Source organism: Chelonus insularis, unplaced genomic scaffold (genome assembly GCF_013357705.1).
Source record: "Chelonus insularis isolate UGA/USDA-ARS -01 unplaced genomic scaffold, ASM1335770v1 contig_334_pilon, whole genome shotgun sequence".
Taxonomy (NCBI): Eukaryota; Metazoa; Arthropoda; class Insecta; order Hymenoptera; family Braconidae; genus Chelonus; species Chelonus insularis.
Genome location: NW_023276502.1, coordinates 86,281 through 109,231, shown reverse-complemented (window position 1 = coordinate 109,231; position 22,951 = coordinate 86,281). Strand labels below are relative to the sequence as shown.

Here is a 22,951-nt window from a genome sequence, read left to right as displayed (position 1 = left end):
TTTTTAAACAATTCTAATATTTGTGTGTATTTTAATTTCTCCAAATAATTATTGAATTTATTTTAAGCAAAGTTAAAAATGAATGATAAAAAAAATTCAAGGATCCAGGTTAATGATTATTATTAAAAGTTGTTTTCTTTTGGTTTTCCTACGATTTCTTTAAAATTAAAAAAGTATTGAAAATTTCAAAAATTAGTTGAAGAAAATCTGAATAATTTAAGGGTATTATAATTAATTTTATTTTCTACTTACTAGTGTTCAAGATGACTAGGTATTTTTAATTTAATTTCGAGTACTCATTTAATTTCCAAAGCTTCAACTTCAAGCTCCAGAATGATGCATAATTTTTGAAATATTCCCTGTCAAAATTATCTCAGTTTCCAAAGTATAAACCAGTTATAATTTTTTCTTCATTTACCCTTGAGCTAATTTTTTTGTTTCAATCTAATTATTCTTCCAATATCCTGCTCTTTTAGCCTTTGCTCTTAAATACCGGATACAATGCGTCAAAACCACATTGTATCCTATCCTAACCATAACTCAATCACATAATAACCAGTATGCTTCTTCAAATTGTCAAGTTTATTGATCGTACAGAAATCTTCTCTCTCTCTCTCCATACCCACAAATACTCGGCTATTAATTTAAAAATGAATTTTTAATCCACCATCAACAAACAATCTAAATAAAAAAAAAAGGAAATACCCACGATATTTATTATTGATAAAACAATTATTATTTTATTACCAAAAAATTGTCCGACGAATAAAATAGTATAAGTAATAGAAAAAAACCTAATTACTGTTGGATCATTACGTGTACTTGAAATTGTTTCAAATAATTTTCGTATAATGATTGTGGTCGTGAAACAATTTTCTCTCCTAACACTTTCCAATGGCTATCGCGTGATGGGAAACAATATAATCATAATAGTAAGACTATTGTTATTAATCACAGGCCCGGCTGGGCTTGCTATTATACCGTTATATTCGGCAATGTAATATTACCCACAGATTCACGTAATGACGCTGCAGGTGAACGACATGCCTTCAATGGTGCTTTGTCCTCAACGTTGTGGTGCGACAATTATATCGCTCGCCACCACTAACCATTTGCATTTTTATCATTATAATCTTTCCATATGCTCGACACGAGAACCGAGTATTCGGCGAAAGAAGTAAGTGCTTCGCGTGATGTTTGTGGTGTTTTGAGATTCTAAAGAAAATGCTTCATGAAAAACCACATGAACTCAATGATAGAATATGAAAAGAAAGACATAAATACCCTTGTTGTCATCTTTCTCTAATCTTTGTTTTGTTATTTTTCGTACTCTTTGTTCTTCCTCTTCTCTGTTGCTGCTGATCAGCCTGGAACCTCCTGTATCCCTCTTCCTCCTCCTCCAGTCTCTCTCTGCCCTCAAGAGCCCCATCCATCAGTCACTTAATATTTCAAAGCGCTCCTGTCTTTTTCAGTTTTGCCTTTTCTATCTTTCTTTTGCACTTCCACTCGCTCAAGAGCTACTTTCGTGTCCCCGCGGGTGCTGGTCCGAGTCACCCTTTTTAAAACCTTAAAACATACCGAGCTCGGCTGCCACTCGGTTCTGAAAGTAAAGTTCCACTACTTATACTTCGACTTTGCTTAGGGATATTAGGTGTAGGGGTCGACTTGCTCAGACACGACCCTTCGTACAAATTTTTCCTTAGATTCTTTTCCTTTACTTTGACTTTATTTCATGCGTTTGAATAATGCCACGATAGTTTTTGGAAAAATAATGGCCACGTCAATTGAACATGCAGATAAATCTAAACGAGAATACCAATTTTAAATTACTTGTTTTTGTTTGAAAATATGTATCCATTTTATTGACTATTACCATCGTTCAAAAATTCAGTACATCATGTAACTTTATTTGTTCGTTTTTTGCTCTTCACTTTAACTTCTTTGCTCTGCCTGAAGAAAAAGAAGTCAAAATAGTTGAAAGCCAGAAGTCTTACAAGAAAGAAAAAAAGAAGCAAAACTGCAGAAAAAAAACCTTTGACTTCTTTTGTCTAAACAAAATTTAATAATTTCATTAAATTCCTTTTTACAAAACTACATACAATATAACTGCGTTTTATCATTTACATTTTTAACTCAGAAAAATTTTTAATAAAAAACGAATGAATTTTTTATTTATCGTATAATTGATTGCACTTATGTTAACGCATAGTTTGAACATACGGAAACGTTTAGATGAAAAATCAGTTGATAGTAATCGTTATTGAATACTTGAAAAAAATCTATAGGATTCAAAGTCCAAGGAACAGGCGTATCAGTTGATACAAAAATACTATTATGTAGAGAAATGGTAGAGTTTAAGGTTGATCTTAACGAGAAGAGTTTCACGCATGATCAATCTCTCACCTCTACCTGCAGCTTCACCATCAGAAGCACCAGCTACCTCGTTGACTATATGTATAGTACAGAGCATATAACGATGAAGAGAACCGATAACGATCCAAAGTAGCGAATCTATCTGAGAAGGTGGAATAAATATACGCGGGTGGATCTGATAAAGTAATAAAAGAAAAAGAATAATAAATTTAAGTAGAGGCGGAATGATGATGGTGGATAAAGGTATTTGGTGCATTTGGCAATGCGATAATGCATCCGGCTCGATATTCTGTTCAGTGTGAACGCATTCGTTAGTTGATCGCTTTGGGTTAAAAGCGCTCACGGTTAGTTAAACCGGTTGCTTTTCCAATCAACCTCATACTTTTACACTCCCCCGCACTCTTCAACACCCAGAATGATCCCTTGGGCGAATATCTGGCGCTTGATTGTATAGACATTTATGAGACAGAAATATTCGTCCAATTTTCCGAGAAATTGATAAATGTTTTTTATGGAAATATCGAAATTATTAATGGAAAATTCTATAGTTGGATCAAGGAAAATGATATTTTCAAATAGCTGGAAAAAAAAATTTTTTTTTTGAGGTAATTTTGTTGATATAATAATTTTAAAGTACATTTTTTCTTATCTTTAATGGAACCCACAATAAATAAATTTGAAAAAAAATCTGGAGACCTTGAAACGTGAAAATATGCCAAAATTTGGAATTTGCAAAATCACACAAGATTTTATTTACTTTTAATTAATTATTGTGTTGCCCAATTGTAACTTCACCATTCTTTCTAACTCTTTTTAATTCAACTGTCCAACATCTTCAGCAAAAATCCAACAGTTCTACGTGCATAGCATTCATGCTTTGGCTAAACATTGGCAACAAGTCATAGATCAAAATACAAAATATTTCATTGATGAGTAGTAAATCTTTTCATTTATTTCTAAAGTAAAGTGCATTTCATATAATAATAAATTTATTTTTTGACAATCTAACAATTGATACAATTTTCTTAAAGCTTTTATTAATATTTTATTTATCAATAAACATTGATTTTAATAATAAAATCAAGAATCTATAAAAATAACCAAAGTTATCTAGTCAATATATTTTTATAAAAATGTTATTCATCCTTAAAGAATATTAAATATATAAAATATAAATTAAATTGAATTAATTTAAATAAAGTAAATTTTTATTAAAGCTTCTGATCTTTGTTATCCAATGGTAATGTTATCAAATTTATTTAGCAACTGCAGCTTGATAACTTTCTACAGCATAAATAAAATAAATTAAATAATCTTTAATAGAAGAATAAAATGAATCGACACGATAGAAAGAGTTGCATAAAATAATAACATGTAAATAGAAGTAGTGTGCGAGGAAAGGAGAAGGGAATAAAGAGAAAGAAAAGAAGAATAAATTTTATATAGTTGACTTGACGATTCTGGCTGTTACACGTTCCGGTCGTATACATTCTTGGAATTCCTGAAGCGTGTTGGATCGCAAGACAAACGCATTCTCTTCCTGTGCTATTAAGTATGTTATTGCCGTGATGTCCTGGGCCGATTCTTTCGTTCCATCTCCGGCTGATGCCATGTGCAAAACGCGTATGCGTGACTGGCACGTCATCGTGGACAAGTTGGCTGTTATCGTGTACTCGTCGAGTCTTTGGGAAGTCTGTGCAACATAATTCTTCGCACCTATTTGAACAAATACATGGTATATCGTGACGATTCTTGTGCGTGCTGATATCTTTCTCTCACTTAAGGTCCCATTGCCGATCATATCACTAGATCGAGTTATGATTACTACTTTTTGATACAGTTATTTTGTGTGCTATTTGTCACGCATATTACATTATTATCGTTTTTAGATTTTACCGATAATAATACATTTTACATAGCAATTCTTTTAATAGTCATGGATACAAATATATTTATTGAATGATGGCTGACTTTTTGAATGATGGAATATTTCGAAATAATTATTTTATTTGTGTCCTGAAGCGGAGAAAGGTAAAAAATTTTACATTTAACCGTTATAGGAGTGTTTACAAATCTACATTCCATTAATAAACATATTATTTCATTTAAATTGATTTTTTTTTTCTCGAAAAATTGTTTAATTTATTGATTTAATTATTTTAATTGTATAATGAACTTGAACACAAAGAAATAATGATTAAGATTATGTCATGAATTAATTTTTAAGCAGTGATTATAAATAATTAACTTTCATATTTATTATTAATTACTTTTTTTTGATAATTTGATGTTTGTGTTTAATTTAATTGTGATGAGGACGATTTATTTTGAGCAGTCGTTGATTTATATTAAAAATTAATTGAATCTATTGATGCTGGTGTTTCAAAATTTTTTTATTTACCATTTGAAAGTTGTTTCAATAGTAATTACGTTAAAAAAAATTAATCTAATCATTAATTAATTTTAAATTGAATTTTTTAATATCATTTCTAATGCTTGATGATGATGAAGAACAAAGTGCTGTATTAAGCAAAATTGAAGATTAATTTATAAAATTTTTCAAAATGATAACTAATAATTAAAAGAAATCAAGTTTACTTTATCAATAAATTTCACCGTTTAGTTTAGCAATAATAAATGTAATAAATTAATTATAATTATCAAGTTTCATTTAATATCAAATATTATCATTTATCTTTAAATTAAATGTTAACATAGGTTTTCCTTATACTATTAGTCATGCAACGACCTCTTTTAATTAACATCTTCAGTTATTTTTGCTAATCTTTCGAGAATGTAATTGCAATAATATTTTATTAAAATATATTTATTTAAAGTGCAACAATTTTTTAACAAAGATCCAAAGACCTTTAAAGAGTAATTAGCCTACACCAAGTATTAATTATCTTGATATTCTTTTTATGGATCATTTATTCAGTTTTTCTCTTCTCATCATCACACTTTGATTCCCCTTTTTCTTGACTTTTTGTGCTCAGAGAATTACAAATGGCTACCGACATAGAGTGCGGTTGTGCGCTGCCGGACAGCATTCCTCTTCGTGTCATTAGTGGTGACTTCTGTGGTGCTTGAAGGTCTCTACACCAGTTACACGTACACCCCCTGGCTTCTTTTAATACTTCTTCTTCTCCTTCTTTCTTTCAGCTGTGGTATCGTGCTGACGAAGCTTACAAGTGTCTTTACAATCGTCACACAGTACAGAGGTCTACAGGACGAGATGCATTTTTAAGTGGTTATTGTCATTTAAATTGATGTCTGTTAGTCCATGCTCTTCAATTTAAATACTATCAGAATAATTACTGTCGTGCTTTAATTACAGTCATTATTGCTAGTATATTTTTATTTTTAAATAATCACTCTGTAATTAATATTTATGCTTCCATGAAATGATCATTATAATTTATTTAAAAACTTAAAATATATTGATTGGATCCTTTTTTGTGGAAGAAGGTTTTCTTTTGAATATATCTTTTTATTTTTCATTCAGGTTGTCATTTCATGTGAAAAGCTACTTGCTTGGTTATTCATTAAATAATTATTTATAAGAAACAATTTACTCTTTTAAACACAGAGTTGGGAAAATTTTTTTTAATTTAATAAAAGTCTTATTAATTTTTATTAACTCTATTAAAGAAAAAAAATCAACTTAGTATTTGATAAAAATAATTTATTGTCCTGAACAAAAAAAATGATACAACTTTGTAATCGTTTCAATTAATTAATACAATGTAATGACATTTTATGTAAGATTAATTATAATTACATAATGATTATAAATCGATCATAACAATAAAAAAAAAATGTAAAGATAATTTTTTCACTTATAAATTTAAAGCAAGTTTACAAGAAAAATTATTGACTAAGTCTATTATATGGAACTGTCAATCGCAAAGTCAGGTAAAGTGATATGCTTGACATGTTGTCGTCTATATTGTATATTTTAGTCATGTTTTTATTTTACCGCTATCGACCTTTACTCACGTAATCGCCATTTAAATCAATCATAAATGTGTCCATACTATTAAAGTATCCATAAATTAAATCATTGCAATATTTCTGTATAATTCTATTGGATTACAATTCAATTAGTGTTTTAACATTCTAGACTTGAAGTATACTTAATTTTTTATTCCTCATATCCTAGACGTATGTTTACTTGATGAATATCAATTTAGTATTTTTTAAAATGTCATAGCTTTAATTAGAAAAATCAATTAACGTCACGGGATACTAAGAATTCGCATCAAATTGATTTCTCTCTTTCCCCTCCAGCTAATTCTCGTCAAATGTCTTTCGTCTTCAGGCTAAATTTCATCATTTCTCTATTCTTTAATTTTTTATCTAATTAAAAAATTTCATTAACGTCACTCGAGTCTCAAATGGTCGTCGCTTGATACTTGATAATTTTTTTTGCTCAATTTTTTATTCAACTCTTTTGTAATTACTTATTACAATAAAAAAATAAATGATGTACAGATGGATATATTACTTAACTTACAAAGTTAGTATATACCTTGGTGGCAGTGTTAATTACTCTTCCACTACAATCTAAAACCTTCACTTGGGACTTGACTTGTAGTATTTTTTGCTCCCGGCTCGCTTTTGCACTCGAACCGAGAGCACACCGAGACGGGAACGCGGACAAAAAGGGTTAAGAAGAAATGAGAGTGAGAGAAAGGGACAGCAACAAGTGTTCCCCGTCGCGAGATTCTAAAGCATCCCTAATTATCCTCCACCTCTCTTTTGTCCCCCAAGCGAAACGAGACAAAAAGGCTGATGGTGATTGCATTTTCGTATAACCTCATCGAATTCGTACCGGAGTTAAGGCTATTATATTCAGCGGTTCATTAAATCGATTTTTGAAACCATTTCTATATTTTCTTATCAGTTATGAATTCCATTTTATAGATACATTCAATAAGGAAATTTAATTAACTTTTCAATACATTTTCATCTATTATCAAGGATTTTCTAGTTATAAAATAATTAATTGGCAGGAAATTATTTTTACTGATTTTTTTTCAAATGAATTTCATCAATTTAATTGCAAATTTTTGCTCACTACAATCAAACAAAATTTAATCTACTCATAATATTTAATAATTGAATTCAATATTTGATTGTCAATATTTAAAATTATTTTTATTCATTAAATAAACATTTTTTTATACAGAAAAAATTTTTTTCTTAGTGTAGGATTTATTTTGAAAATAGTTAATAAATAGGAGTGTTTATTATTTTATGAATTAATCAGTATTGTTTTATTAGTGAATTAAATAATTGTTGTGATGATTGTATTAATAAAAATAATGTTCTATTTCAGTGGTACCGAGTAGACAAAAGCAAAATACGAGAAGACATTCTAAAACTATGGATTCCCCTAGGAGTAGGAGAATGTCATGATCAGCCAGATAAAAGTGCTCAAGAGTTTCTATCTCGATCATTAGAAAGGTCTGACTCTCTTCCTCTCCAAGCCTGGCATTCATTAGCGAAATCAGCATTATCCTGGTTCATAAGTCGAACTTCAATCAATGGGTGAGCATTTTCGTTCCTATTACAATGATTACCATCATCTATTACTGTTATTTATACCCATAGTCAGGGATAAATGAGTTAAAGATGGCAAGTGACAATGAAAAATATGAAATAATAGGTGTGTCAAAAATCTAAAATGATAAATAAACAAAGATGAGAAGAGAGGGAGATAGGAAAAGGTCTTTAAGTTGAATATTCCTGCAGACTTGCCAAGATCGTTTGGCAAGGTGATGAAAAGAGGTCTTCCCTTCTTGCCAGTTAATTAATAACCAAGGAGATACGATCTCCGCCTATCTCACTGTCCGCGGCTCGACAAGCTGATGGCAAAGGCGCAGCCACAGTGCTTCTGCTAATGCTGCAACACCCGACTAAAAGGCATAAGGTAGGCGAATGGGTGTTATTGATGGCCAGTTTTGTTTGCCTCGCCGTCTTGGCGCAAAAGGATGACCTTTTCTACGCTATGCATCACCCTAGAGAGAGCAGTTCTCTCGCCTCCCCCAAAACCGTTTATTAAAATCCAACTCAACCGATTAACCTTACTCACACTCAAACTTAAATCTAACTGTTTGCTACCGAAAAGGCTCGTGTATCCTCGAGCTACATTCAATTATTTATTTTCATTTAAATACTAGCTGACAGTACCTCTACCTCTACTTAGTTACATGTTTATTAATTCCTTTATTTTTAGTAGAATCTTTGACTTTGAATGCTGCAATTTGGTACCAAAACCCCTAGTAGAGTTGTTGATTGCATCATTATTTATCATTCTGGAATTGAAATAGTCACCCTAGTCGAAATATAGGTCCTTTTAAATCATTTTTGCCGCTTTCAAAGTGTGTTTTAATACTTGACATTTTTTCAATGAAGAAAAATAATATTTAATTAATTCAAACTCATTGTCTCTCAGATATTCATCAAAATAACTTTCTTCAGAATTTATTAATAAAAATAAAAAAGTAATAACTGAGTAATATTAAATACTCAAAAATCAGGACTTAAAAGTATTCAACAAATACCTATATTTCGACTTGGGCCAGATTAATATAAAAACCTAAATACTTATTTTGTAGAGAAGAGAAATCTTCAATATCCTATTGTTTGTTATAAAAGGTTGAACTTTAAAATAATTCACTTCATGGTATTATTGTTCACATAAATGAAAAATAATTGCATAAAAACATTTTCACTTGAAGATTTATTTATCACTTTGATGATAAGAATAATCTACAAAACCTAATATTTCCTTATTATTAAAAATGATGACCAAGTATTTTATTCCAACATCCGTCATTTTTCTTTTCACTATTAGATAAATTGCTCACATTTCTATACCATTTAATGACACTATCAAAAGCCTAGCTTTCAACCACAATCATCAACAACACCAAAGTATAAATAACAACGATATATTATTTATTATTCTCAATTAAAGTACCTTAATAATTAATAATAATCAGAGAAATGGAAAAATAAAAAAAATAACCCTAAGTATCTCTTTGTGGTAGTGACAATAACAAATATATTCACATTACAGTTGAGTAGAGTTGATCATACTAGTAATTAGTATAGTCTTATAGCGTCTTAAATGACGTATTCATGGGGTTATATACAGATGCTGTCCTGCTGAGAATATTAATTACGTTCCTCCTGAGTATGAGGATGATAGAAATAATCCTCGAGATGTCTACAGTGGCTATACACAGGAGGCTCGCACGTTCGTCTCGCAAATTAATCATAATTAGCGGTGAGATGTCCTTCATCAAAGTGCCGGCAGAGTGAAATACGTTGAGAGAAAAGGGAGTAAGGATCACTCCAAGCGTGCATCCGTTTCTTGATCCATGATGTGCTTTACTTCTAGGTTGTCTCTTTACAGCCACCCCTTCACATTCGTTTCTTTCTTTGTTGTCTCACTCTTAGACTTCTCTCTACACTTTTTTTTTAACATTTTGTATTTTTTTTTTCTCTTCCTTTTCTCGGCAAGTTCTCGTCATCACAACTTCACGCGCAATTTCGACAGATTGACGCGCAGGTGACGTTCGAGGGCCATTGCCACTCACTTTTTCAGTCAATTAAAATTGATTTCGGTCTCCTTCCATTATTCTCCATTCTGCTGAGAGTTTGAAAAAAAAATTTGAATTGTATCATTACTTGAAGGCATTATTACTCTTCGTTTCGCTATCTTGACAGTTTCAAATCAGTTTCTACATCTTCTTCGGACAATCACTCAAATGTTGCAAAGGAAATAAGCTCCGGGGACACAGGAATCTTGTGGATTCACAAATAGGGTGTAAAATGGTGCACGGAATCCACTATAAAGTCGGTGATGATGCGCACAAGTTGCCATCAAGACAAGTCCAGACAGTTGAAGCACCAGTTTTTATATAATCTTTACGTCCACGAGTCTCCATCAAATACATTGATTCTCAAGAAAATAAAAGTATTATCAAGCCGAGTAATTCAGGGGGGGAAAATAAGGAGTGTTTAGTTCCGCGCGCCACCTGTTACCTCCCTTATGTCTCCTCTTTCTTCGTGATGAGACTGGAAAAAGGGCTACTTAGATATGTCTCATTTATTTATTTTTTTTCATTACCTGGTTTGTTTTATTTGCAGCATTAATTTATAATATGGTACATTACCAATATGGATGATTGATTTTTTTAAAATAATCATATGAAAAATGATGTTTTACAATTTGCAGAAAGAACAATAAAATTATTAAATCACTACAAATAACTGAATAATATTGAAAAACTATTTTTAAAGCTCATTAAAAAATTTATTCAATGAATTTGTTATTTATTATCTATTACAATGTATGGTTTTACTAGATATTTAAATGAAAGGCTGTAAAAAATTTGCATGACAATTTTTTATAAGTAAAATATGATTATGCCATGTTCATGATTAAAAGATAAATTTAAAAAATTTATATTGTTTAACAATGTATGATATATATTTTTTTTGATATCAGTATAATAATAAATAGATTTTTTAGTTTTTATAAATAATTTTTTATTGAACAAAAAATTTATTTCACTTATGCAATAGATTAATCGAGTCCTAGAAAAATATTTTAATATTTACTATTACTTTAAAAAGCAGAATATTTTGAATTGACTTAATTTTTCTCCAATTACTGCAAGTATTTAAATAATTTAGTTGATCAAAAATAAAGTAAAAAATATTTCTTGCTAGCTTTTAATTTAAATGCAACTTGATGCAATTTTTTTTATAGTATAAAAGAACTTCTTAACTATTCCTATTAATATTTTATTCAACTCCTCTTCCTTAGTCAGAATTTTATCTTAAAAATTTTCAAGTCTAATCTCAAACTCATTACTCTTTTATTCGTGAATAATAACTATCTTCACTGCAAATGTATCACAAAATGGTTATTTAATAAAATTAAATAAATTGTTTAACGAAAAGATACTCATTTAAATATATAGCATGAATGGACGTAGCATATAAAATAATATATTACTGAGAGTAGCAATTTATTAATATTATATACAAGTCTTTTTGTAGAGATAAAGCTAAAGCTGAAGTTAAATTGTAAGTCTAGTTACCATCATCGTGTAACTTGTCTCATTAGTGTAATTCTAAGTTGAACCTATTTATGCACGCACTTGCCTATTACTGTAATTACAACTTGAAATTGGTAATTTCAGTAAAACACCCCAAGTTTCTGAGAACATTATTATACCTAGCAATAACAATAAAAGGCAAAGTGACATTAAGCTTCCTGAAAGCGAAAACATTATGGGTTTACTGTGTCGATGAGTGCAGAAAATGGACTGAGTGTAGTGAAAAATAAATGCATAAAAAGTACATAAGACTACTGGGAATATAAAATTGCTAATAGTTATGGTTGAGAGTTTAAAGTAATGGAGAATGAACATAAATGCTTGACAATAAAAATTATGAATAAATAAATATACATTTTTTAATTGTAGTATTATTATTTTTTATTGTTAATAATTATCTTTGGGAATTATTTACAAAAATTAGCAAAAAATTATTTTAAATTATTTTTGAAGTAAAAATGAAAAAATGAAAGTTCTTAATTGGAATTCTTCTGATTCTTTTTAATTATTACGAGTATTTATTGCACATTAATATTACAAAAAAATTCTAATATTTTAATACATTTTATTATTAAAAAAAATTATATTGTACAATATTATTATCATAAATGCTGAAAAATAATTGTCATAGTTCATTCTTCGAACGAAAATCGTAATAAATCCAAATAAAAATTCCAGAGGTTCTTTTCCACTACAAAAAAATCCAATTCAAGATTTATTCATGTAAATTAGGGGAGATCAAGGACATTATTAACAAGGGCAAAAATTACTTTCCAATTCTCCTAAAAAAAAAAAAAAGAGAAAAATCCCAATATCATGTAAACACAAAATAATCAATTGCATTCATTCTCGACAAGCTTCGAAAGCTGATGGAATTCCATCTCCAAACATAATAGCCTATTCCAGAGATCAGTTGATAATTCTCACCCTCATTAATAATTCTCCAACGACCTCACATTTTAAAATAGAAATAAATTAAAAATTAATTTTCAATTAATCTTAATGTTAATAAAGAAGTAACGAAGTAAAAACAATTAAAAATGTCATTAAAAAAGGAGTAAATAATAAATATTCGGCTCAATTCAAAGCAATCACTTTAACAGGGGCGGCAATGGTGTCGTATGTGCAGAAGTTCGATATCGGACGGCCATTATTCTCACACACACTTGATGATAGTGTGCGACGCCCGGGTCTTTTCCACCCCCTGTTATATATTCACGCGCATACGAACGAAGCAAGTGAACGCAAGGGAACATATATGTATATATATGTACATATATAGATTCTTTAGCCGTCTTACGTGTGCAGGCTCAGAGAGGCAGTGGCCATCCTTTCTGCAACTCGCGGAGGGGATATTCGAATCCTTACATATACATAATATATATCTATGTGTATATGTGCATAGCTCGAGCTACACATGAGGATAGATAAGGATAGAAAAGGACATATATACTTATCACGAGGGTTCTCTTACTTTCTCGCCTCAACCAACCCCCAGCTAGAATTTTCTTTCTTTCCACTCCTTTTTTTCGTCTTTCCTCATTTTATTTTTCCTTTTCTTCTGCAGCTTCTCTTTTTCCCTCGGCGTCTTTCTCCTCATCTTATATATATAAGGAGCACGTCCCTCGACCGCGTTTCCTTGGAGCCACTCCCGATTGGCTCGTCGATCGACTCGACGGTCAGTAATTATCATTAGCGCGTTTGCGCGAACCAGGCCACGCCAAGGCAAGGGTGTTTCTTCGATTGGCAACCGTCTCCTGGTGTAATTAAACACAACACGCGCAAGCGCAAAATTTCTCACACTATCCGGCTATGTAAGATACGTGTATGAAGACAAAGACATCAAAAATTCAATACATATTCACCCCCTTGCCAACTACCCCTAACTCTCGACCCTCCTTTTGACTATCTTTGTTTAGTAATTATTACGAGAAGGCGGTGACCCAATCAACGCTTATGTTTGTGAGCTTGCGCTTTGTTAATTATACTCATTAACTCGTTAGGAACACGCCCCTCAGTCAGCCATGTTGGCAGATTTATGTTTTATTATTAGACATCTCAAGCGTGCAAATAATTAATTCGCCATTTCTTTCTGGTATTGATTTTAAATGTGAATGTTAGGAGTTGATATTTTTTTTTATTGTAGGGATGAATTTTTATTATGTTATCTGTTGTTGAGATGGTTTATTTTATTTATTTTTTTATTATCAGAGTGAAAAATTTGAGGAAGAAATTGTAAAAGAGTACGTACAATAGTTATACAAGATATGAAAATATCTTTGATAACATGCAATAGGTTGGAGTTGTGAGAGGCTTGCACAGAAGTTATATTTGAAAATTCTATTGAGTCACTTATTTCCTTATTGTATTTTTTACAATGCGTGTATTAGGAAAAAAATTAAATCATTGTTGAAGATTCTTTGCTTCTTTTAGCATTCAAACATTTTTCTAGAATTTTTGTTTTGTTATTTTTAATATTCTAAAATTAATTTAAAAAAAATATCTCTTCAAAATCTTGAATAAATTTACTTTTTACAATTATTCTAAATCAATCTAAAAAAAAATACCTTAATTACTCCAAAAATCATCTTTAACTAATTTTTTTCCAATATTATTAATAATTAATTAAACTAATAATAAACATAATTTTTTATTATTATTCATTTTTAATTAATTTTGAATATGATAAGAAGGATTGGATGTAAACATTTTAAAATGAAGAGATAAAAAAGCATAGTTAAAAGTTTTGAAATATTTACAAGAAGTTGGCTTATTCACTCAGTAGAACTCTTTGATATTTCCCTAAGACGTAGGAGCAGTTCTAATTTCGTATACCTTAGCGTGTGCATACAAGTGCAACTACCGGAGAATAGCAAACATTGGAAACGTCATAACTAGAAAACGAGCGAGGTGCATACTATTTTTGATATGAAGCAAAGTGTATAAGTATGCTTGGATGCACGTTTGTGGTGAAGCTACTGGCATCGTCGTGGCTTCACGTACCTGCACAACCCACGTGGGAAGAAAATTGTCGAGCAAACTCTAGCATGTTAGCAGCGGAATTTTGCTATGACTTCTACGGCAGAGGTTATATACCTACAAACTTGAGGCTGATCATATCAACTCTTCTATACAATAAAATTTGTATGAAAAATATTTTACATTCTCGAGCCTAGCAATTTTTATTATTTATCAAAGAATTAGAGAATAAAAACAACGAAAAAAAAAAGATATCCTTATGAAAAATATTTGATTATTGTTAAAGATTTGAAATAAATCCTACAGAGAAAGAAAGAGAAAGGGAAAAAAGGAAAAAAGAAAAGCCGACAAAATCCGATGAATCAGGTTTTCAAGCAAGACGTACATCTTCCTAATCCCCTCTCAAAGATCCCATTATCATGAGCCATCAGTGAAAAAAAAACTCATGGGCGATTTTTGCTTAAAGCATAGGACTCTTTTTTAATACCAGCCGAGTATGCAAGATAGATAAAACGTCAGGAACGTGTGGGATTTCATCACCCTGCAAAGAGATGCATCCCCCTATTCTCTATACACAACTACACTCTGTGTCGATCTCCATCCATTCCTTAACTCCCCTGAGATGTCTCAAGACGGATAGGCGATGTGTGATTACGTTTGTGCTCGCGTCCATGGACACATACCAACGTGCATTCTATCTCATGTGTCGTCGTGATATAGCACACGAGAAAAACTAAAGATATAATAGAAAGTAGAGAAGAAAAAAAGAAGGTTTGAAGGGCGGCTGGGGAGGAGGTGAGAGGGAGGCCAAGTGTGGTGGTGAGGGGAGGAGGAAAGTGTGTAGTGTCTTTAGACAGAATGAGAAAGGATAAAAGTGGAACAAGTACAGAGACAGAATACGAAAGATTCGCATATAACGATCCCGTTTAAAGACCCCCACTACAAAGAGCACCCGCAAGTCCAAGTCAACCCCTCCTATGGCCACCGCCTTATATCCACTTTGCCGCCCCTTCTCTTTTCCCTCTTGATAGCATTTGTAAACTCGCGTGGATAATTGTCCGATCCTCGTCGTAGCTTTACCCTCTCTCCACACTCTCATTCTCCCTACCCCCCTCAACATACTTAACCCCCCCTGCACACAAGTGCACACACTCGCGGGGGAGTGGCTTTTTCCCTACCACTTCCTCACCTACTGGTCCATCAGACACGCCTGCCCAGCATCCTCTCGTGGACCCACATCTCCAACTCCCACTACCATATCTCTCTCTCCTATCCCCTCCGTCAATCTTGTCGCTTGTACGTTTTCTCCCCTCGTGAAGATGAAACTCGAGAGAGTGGCTAACGAGACGCCACCGCCCGGTAGGGGGAATGCTAAATACAAGACGTCTTTCCCACCACCTACTACTCACTCTTTTCTCCCCTCACCTGCTGCTTCTTCAAGTCGTTCAACGTCCTCGCGCAAAATAAGCTACCCCCAGCTATTCCTTTCTATATCTTCCTTCTTCCTCCATATATGGTGCAAGAGGGTGCTCATATATCGTCGCTTCCATGACACACACCCAACCACCCACACATCCCCAACGTATAGCTGCTATACATTCACCCAGCTGGATATGTATATGTGGAGATCGATTATATAACTGCTCTGTACTACAACAAAATTAATCATCCTTGAATATTTATTTATCTCAACGATTAATCATGATTTTTAATCTCAATTAAGCCTCATAAAATGCCTTCTTATCCAATGAGATATATGTTGATAATTGGAAGAGTTAATCATTTTTCGTAGAAATTTAATTTCTTGATTCATCTACTGATGAATTTGTTTTTTATCAACAATGGAAATTAACTGTCGCAGATGTAATAACTATTTGTTTTTTTTTGATTGTATATCTATAATTATTCTCACGAAGTACTTCAATATAAATTTACGAAAAAAGCGGCTAGATTGAATTGATAAGGTATGCTTTAGAGACACAAGGCAGTTTAAAATATTTGAATTACAATAAAAGCTTTTATGTTTGATTAAAATAATTATTAATAACAGAACAAAAAATTCTAATAATAAATTTTTTTTTGGAGTACAAAAATTTATTGATAAATAAATCAGAATATTGACTTTATTTAATCGAAAATCTAATTAACAAATTCAATTCGAAGATTAATATCTAAATGTGGATTTAGACTGATAAATATGAAAACAGTTTTATTGAAGATTGATGTTAGTATCTTTCTTCTGATATTAAAAATTACATAATTAATTATTTTATGACATCAAATTGTCTACTCAATGATAAAAATTATTCAACACTTTAATAAAAATTACCATATATGATAATAAGTATTTTTAACAATGTGTGTAAATTTATTCATCATTAATGATGATTCTGAATTCGTCTAAAGTGTTGTAAAAATTTTTTTATTCATCAACCAACTTCAAAGAATACTTAAAATATAATCTTTTATCAATCTTTGATTCAATGCCAGTCTGCGCCATTTTTTACTCCAAAAAGGACTCTCTTTATAGAATGATTGATTTTTTAAACCCTTCATCAATGAATTAATTTTTTTATTCAACATCACTCTTCACTATCATAAATTTTCGTCTGAATTATTTTTTTCTCTTCAAACTCCACATCAACTTAATCTATATAATTTAAAACAATTACCTTCAAGCAAACAAAATAAATCATCTCTAAATATTTATTTATTCTTGCAATAATTTATAAAAAAATAAATAGTTAAAAAGCGTGTTTATCGACATCAGCAAAAGAGTAGATGATAAATTAATTAATTTTTTACCTTAATGAGACATTGTCTCTATGCAAATTGTTATTCAGAACATTAGCAAGAGATTGTTTTCGTGGGCATATAGATCGACAATGAAGGAAGAAAGGAGAGATGGTTTGATAAAGAAGGAGAACGGATACTCTTATATACGTCACGGCAGAGTAACAACTGAGAGGGTGACTAGACACATTCCTTAGGCGTTGGCTCGATCCTGTGTCACTCGGTTCATTAAGCCAGAGTAACAGCGCACCCAGGTGTTCTTTGGAGACCAATAACTCGTACAGTTTTTTTTTTTCTCATCGTATCATCTAGGCAAAATGCTCGATGCACTTGACTGCACACGTGCTAAATGAACTAGAACATTTGCCATAACCAAAATTAAAAGCTACACTAGATATAATGGCTATTATATATTACATCCTCTCTTCGTCATCAGTATTAAGACGCTGAGGATTATTCATTTGCATCGATAACTAATTCCATCTCAAATTAATCATTGTTGTTGCTAAACACTAACCAATAACTCATCATAACATTTATTCACAATTCGTTCTTGATATTAATTTTATACAATTAATTATTCACATAATTTAAACAATAATTTACTGATTAAAATACTTTTTTATTTATTCAATAATTAAAAAATTTAAATTATTATTTAAACATTGGATACTTGAATACAGACTTATATTATATACATTAGTGTAACGAATACATTCAGTCTATTTGATAAGATGTTTTATTAATTGAAGTAATTTTTTTTATTTCATTGTCGTATTATTTACGATTACAATAATTATATAAAAAAATTCTAAAGCAGGAAATAAGTAAATTCGAATAAAATATATCAATAAACTTATTCTAACGATTTTTTTTTATTAATAAAGGAAAAATGTGTATTAGCCGTATAAGAAAAGTCTTTTAACATAGTCAGAAAGAAAATTTCGAAAAATTAAGAAACAACTACATTTGTTAAGAAAATAAATAAATGATTGTGTGAGTGCACAATGCAAGCCGTGTAAACTACAAATCGTATAAACAGTGGTGCAGCCGTTAAATAAAAACACAATGATATATATTGACTTAAAAGTAAAATATACACTTACATTATCACGAGGTGGTTGTCGAAGATGTAGTAAAAGCCTTTATACCCTTACAATTACATAGAATGAACTTGTGTGCTGGCTCTTGTCCTTCTGCCCATCCTCCTGATCGTTCGGATCGGTGCGCACACGGTTAAACAGGATTTGCAAACAATAGCCACGGGACCAGGTTTGAATTCTTTAGATGGCGGTTCGATACGCATCCCATTAACATATTATTGCTATTATTAGGTAAACGGTTCTCCGAGCGCCTGCTCTTTAACACTACAGAGAAGCGTACGATCGTCTATAAGTCGTTTTGGTCCAGCTACTTTACGAGCACCCTCGAGTCAAATATAATGTCCTAGTACTTACTACTAAGGCTTTTCTTTAGGGATGAGGTTGAAAGGATAAGATTATATAGCACAACTACACTGTGCATCATTGCGAGTGGGTGGTATAAGCAGAATCACAAGTGATCTGATGTTGAGATTCGGCTTTAAGGGTGGAATATACACGTATATATACACTAAATGTATATAAAATAAGAAAGAAAAGGCGATAAGTATCGATTTCGCTAGGTAAAAGTACCGAGGATATATCCTGTTACGCGTGAAAGACTCTTCGTTATGTGATCCTCACATAATGATGTAGTCTTGTGCAAAAAAGAAATAAATTATTCAAAAAATAAAATTTGTTATGTTGGATTTTGAAGGTAGATTCGTGTTAGCATAATCGTCATCATTAGTATTATTGTGGTCTGACTTTAAATGCACCATTGAGTTATCCTTTTTTTTCTTTTAATCATATCGATAAAAACTTGCTCTCTATTTTTTTATGTTTTCGTTTCTATTTCTTCTCAATCACTTAAAAAAAATCTCGCAATTTTTCCAACTCACACTTTATATAAATTCATCAATATGATTATTTTTATAATAAAATGTTGATTAAAAAATTAATTTCCATGTAAATTAAAATTATTTATTAATATGCATTTTTGTGATACTTTAATGTGATAAAAATTTTTAAAAATACTAGACTATTTAATTTTTATCTTATAATTTATTTAATTAATTAAATATTAAAAAATTATAATAAAAACCATTTCATTTCCATTGATTCAGTAAAGTGTATATAAATGACAAACATAATAATGATAACAGTAAAAATAAAAAAGGAAATAATAAAAGTAAATATAAAAAAAAATAAGCATCCGTACTTTGAGATCCATCGTGGAGCAAGAAGAGCGGCATCTCCAAGGTAGATCGCGATGCTAGTGGAACGTGAGCGTAATCGCCAGACAGCGTGCCGCCCTGGTAAACTGCAGAGTCAGCACTGTACGTGTTTAGGTTGTGAAAAAGTGTCCGTGTGCACTCTAGGATATACAAGCCAGTTGATCCCGTCGCTCGCGTTAGATTAGCTTGGGCATTCCATTAAAACTCTGAATATTTAATTTACCCTTACCTTTGATCTTTATTTTACCTTTTTTTTTATTATCATCCTGTCATCGTCAGGAAGTTTATGTATATAATAATAATATCGTAAATCAAGGCTTTTAAAAAATTTCTTACGTGACATTGAGTATTATAAACATGAATGAAATTTTTTATACGAGAAGCAAATTTTTATTGATCAACAAAGAGAGTAAATTTAAATATTTAAATAAATAAAATGAGCTCTAGAATAATTTTTTTTTTCAGTACATAAAGACTTTTATCTTTACTATCAATAAAAAATATTACCAATTAATCATCAACAATAAATAGCTAATTGTTTAAATTAAAATTAGAATAATGTTTATTTAAATAAATCAAAGAATTCTGGCAAAGGTGCATATTTTTGGTTTAATTAAAATAATAGTTGGTGGATTTTAATTATTTTTAATGAGATGAGGATGAATATTTAAAATAAAAAGATTATAAATGAGACTGTAGAAAATGATACTGGATAAATTTCCAGCAAGAAAGTGAGCAAAAATCAGCAACGATCGGTTGATTATTAATAAAGCCAACCAAGCAAATATTTATCCGTTTAAAAATACAACAAAAAGACAGGAAAAAAAAATCTATATCGAGTTTAAGATCTTAGCGGATGTTAAGATCGCCTTCTCCAGACCGCGTGCCGCCATGAAGGTTCTCCAAATTAAAGGATGCGCGGTAGAAACAACTGCACGTACGCTATAAGGGTGAAGAGAGACGAGGCCGAGGGAGTCTTATAGATGCTCGAGTACACAATGGAGGGAAGGAGTCTTTGAGGATGGTTAGCCAAGAGCAAAAGCGGTGAATTAATTGTCGCTCGCGCCGCCAGGGACGACTGCGATCCGCACATCTGATTTGTGGGCCGCACGTGTATCTTTCTTCTTCTTTTTCCCTTCTCTGTCCTTTATAGTGCTTTTACTTGGTCCCTAGGTAGAAAAGGAAACAGAATAATGCAAGGATAAGTGCGAGTAAGAGGAAGGAAGAGGGAAAGAGCAAGTAAACAAGTTGGATGATAGTAAGAATAAAACGACTTACATAGTCTGTCAGTGGGGCCCCAGGTGAAGAGGCGAGCAGGATGAAAATAAGGATCTGGAATGGAATAAGGAACGAGAATGAAAGGAAAAGGACAAGTCAAAGACCATGGGCGAGTCGAGCGCGAACAATGAAAGAGTAGTCGTGCTCTTCTTATCCAGGGATATCCTTGTCTTATTTTCCTTACTCTCGCTTGTACTGTAAAAAATTTCGCTGACTCAAAAAGTATCTTTTTTATCCTTCAATCAGACTGTACGTAATTAATTTTTTCCTTTTAAATATTTTTTTAATTATTAAGAAAGGTTCTTCTTAAGAACTGAAAATATTTCATACAACATTGCCCAACTTTGGTTCAGATGCTACTCATAATGAACGTTAATAGGAGCAGAATGATCTTGACATAAATAAGATTCTTTTGCAATTACATTAAAACTATTCGTTTGAGTGAATAGAAATGTTTTATCAACATTGTTCATGATGATAATGGTGATGATAATTGAGTATAAATAAAACTCTACTGCTATTAAATTATAAGAAGCTGAAAATTAGCACCAGCTTAGGATACCTTACATACTTGTGGATGATTCAAGCATAATTACAATGCATCTAAATAATGAAAAAAAACCACTACTTACTTCAGAAAGTAATTTTAACCAAGGAATGAAAGATTGATCATCAATTTAAGCTTGAACCCAGTTTTCACTAAGTGATTTAAATTATTTTGCACTAACAAAATATTCCAACTCTTCTTGGTTTAAAAGACTTGATGTTTTTCAGCATGAAGTCATCAATAACTACATCAAGATATTCAATGTTAACTAGCTAATCAACTTCATCAATCTATAGTTAGATTTACATTGTAGAGTAGACTTTTTATTGAAAGTTAATAACAAATTCCTGACAACCACAAATCGTCCAGGATTCCTGCTGGCGTATAAATTTGATGAACTGATAAACACATCGTATTAGAACGAGCCATGAAAATTTCAAACATTTCAACACAATTTTTTGCCATACTTTTCTCTACTTACATGCTCTTTATTCTCCTTTTTGCTCTTCCTCATCCTTTTACTGTTCATTCTCGGTCTTCTTGTTCTCTTCTTCCCCAACATCGACTTGGTTGTTTTCTTGTTTTTATTTATTATTCAATGAGGCCGGGAGGTGCTCGTTAATTGATGGCACCGGCTATTCCCCAACAAGAGGGGACGATGGTGAAGTCCTTTAGGGTGGACCTCCCTGTACCACCTATACCCAAAGTCCTCAGCCTTATTTATATCACGAAGCTAACTGAATTCACGATCAAAATACCGCGGCATTGATGGATCACCGTGGACCTGGTAACGCCGCTCTCCAAGGTATTTTCAAATGAACCGCCTTTTTCATCGGGGACACCCTCGTATTCTCCCTCCTTCCCTCAGATCCATGTGTTCAATCGGCCCGATAGAAGCTTTGAATTGAAACGAATTCAGCGGCAACTCTCAAAAAAATTACATCTCAAACGAAAGCATAAACTTATGCTCTCGCCATCCATTATATAGTCTCATTTCGAATATATAATTCATTGTTTAAGTTTTAATAAAATTCCATTTGTATTTCAGCTTACTTGGACGCGGCTCGATGCATGTTTTCTCAACCGAACAATTCCAGAAGCTCATGGACGCTAGTGGTTTCAATGGGCCCTGGAATAGTGTGATAGATCTTGGAGCAGGAGATGGTGCTACCACTGCTCACGTTGCACATCTTTTCAATAAGGTTTATGCTACCGATGTGTCCACGCCTATGAGATGGGCTCTTGCTAAACGCAAGTTTACGTACGTTATTTATTTACACTTCTCCTTATTTTAAACAAACTCATTTATTACTTCAATTTGATACTTATCAATTTATGAGCAAATAATTAATGAAAAGAAATAAACAGTGTGGAATAAAAGTTGAAGATGCATGTAGCTGATTAATGAATTTTCGTGAAATTTTAAATGACAGTTTTATTTCTCACGGCCCTTCATCAAATAATTTTCTGATGCTCTATTTTTCCTTGTCGATGTTTTGATAATTATCAAATTTTTACTACATC

The 22,951-nt window shown here is 31.7% G+C and overlaps 1 protein-coding gene across 1 annotated transcript in view; it reads left to right on the top strand.

Annotated features, from left to right (window-relative positions):
- The window catches only part of LOC118066178 (methyltransferase-like protein 9), a 30,017-nt gene that overhangs the window by 3,688 nt on the left and 3,378 nt on the right, over positions 1-22,951 (top strand). Inside the window, exons 2-3 of the mRNA XM_035082012.1 lie at positions 7,715-7,926; positions 22,476-22,688. Of these exons, the coding sequence (XP_034937903.1) occupies positions 7,715-7,926; positions 22,476-22,688 (425 nt within the window). The remainder of the gene's footprint in view (positions 1-7,714; positions 7,927-22,475; positions 22,689-22,951) is intronic.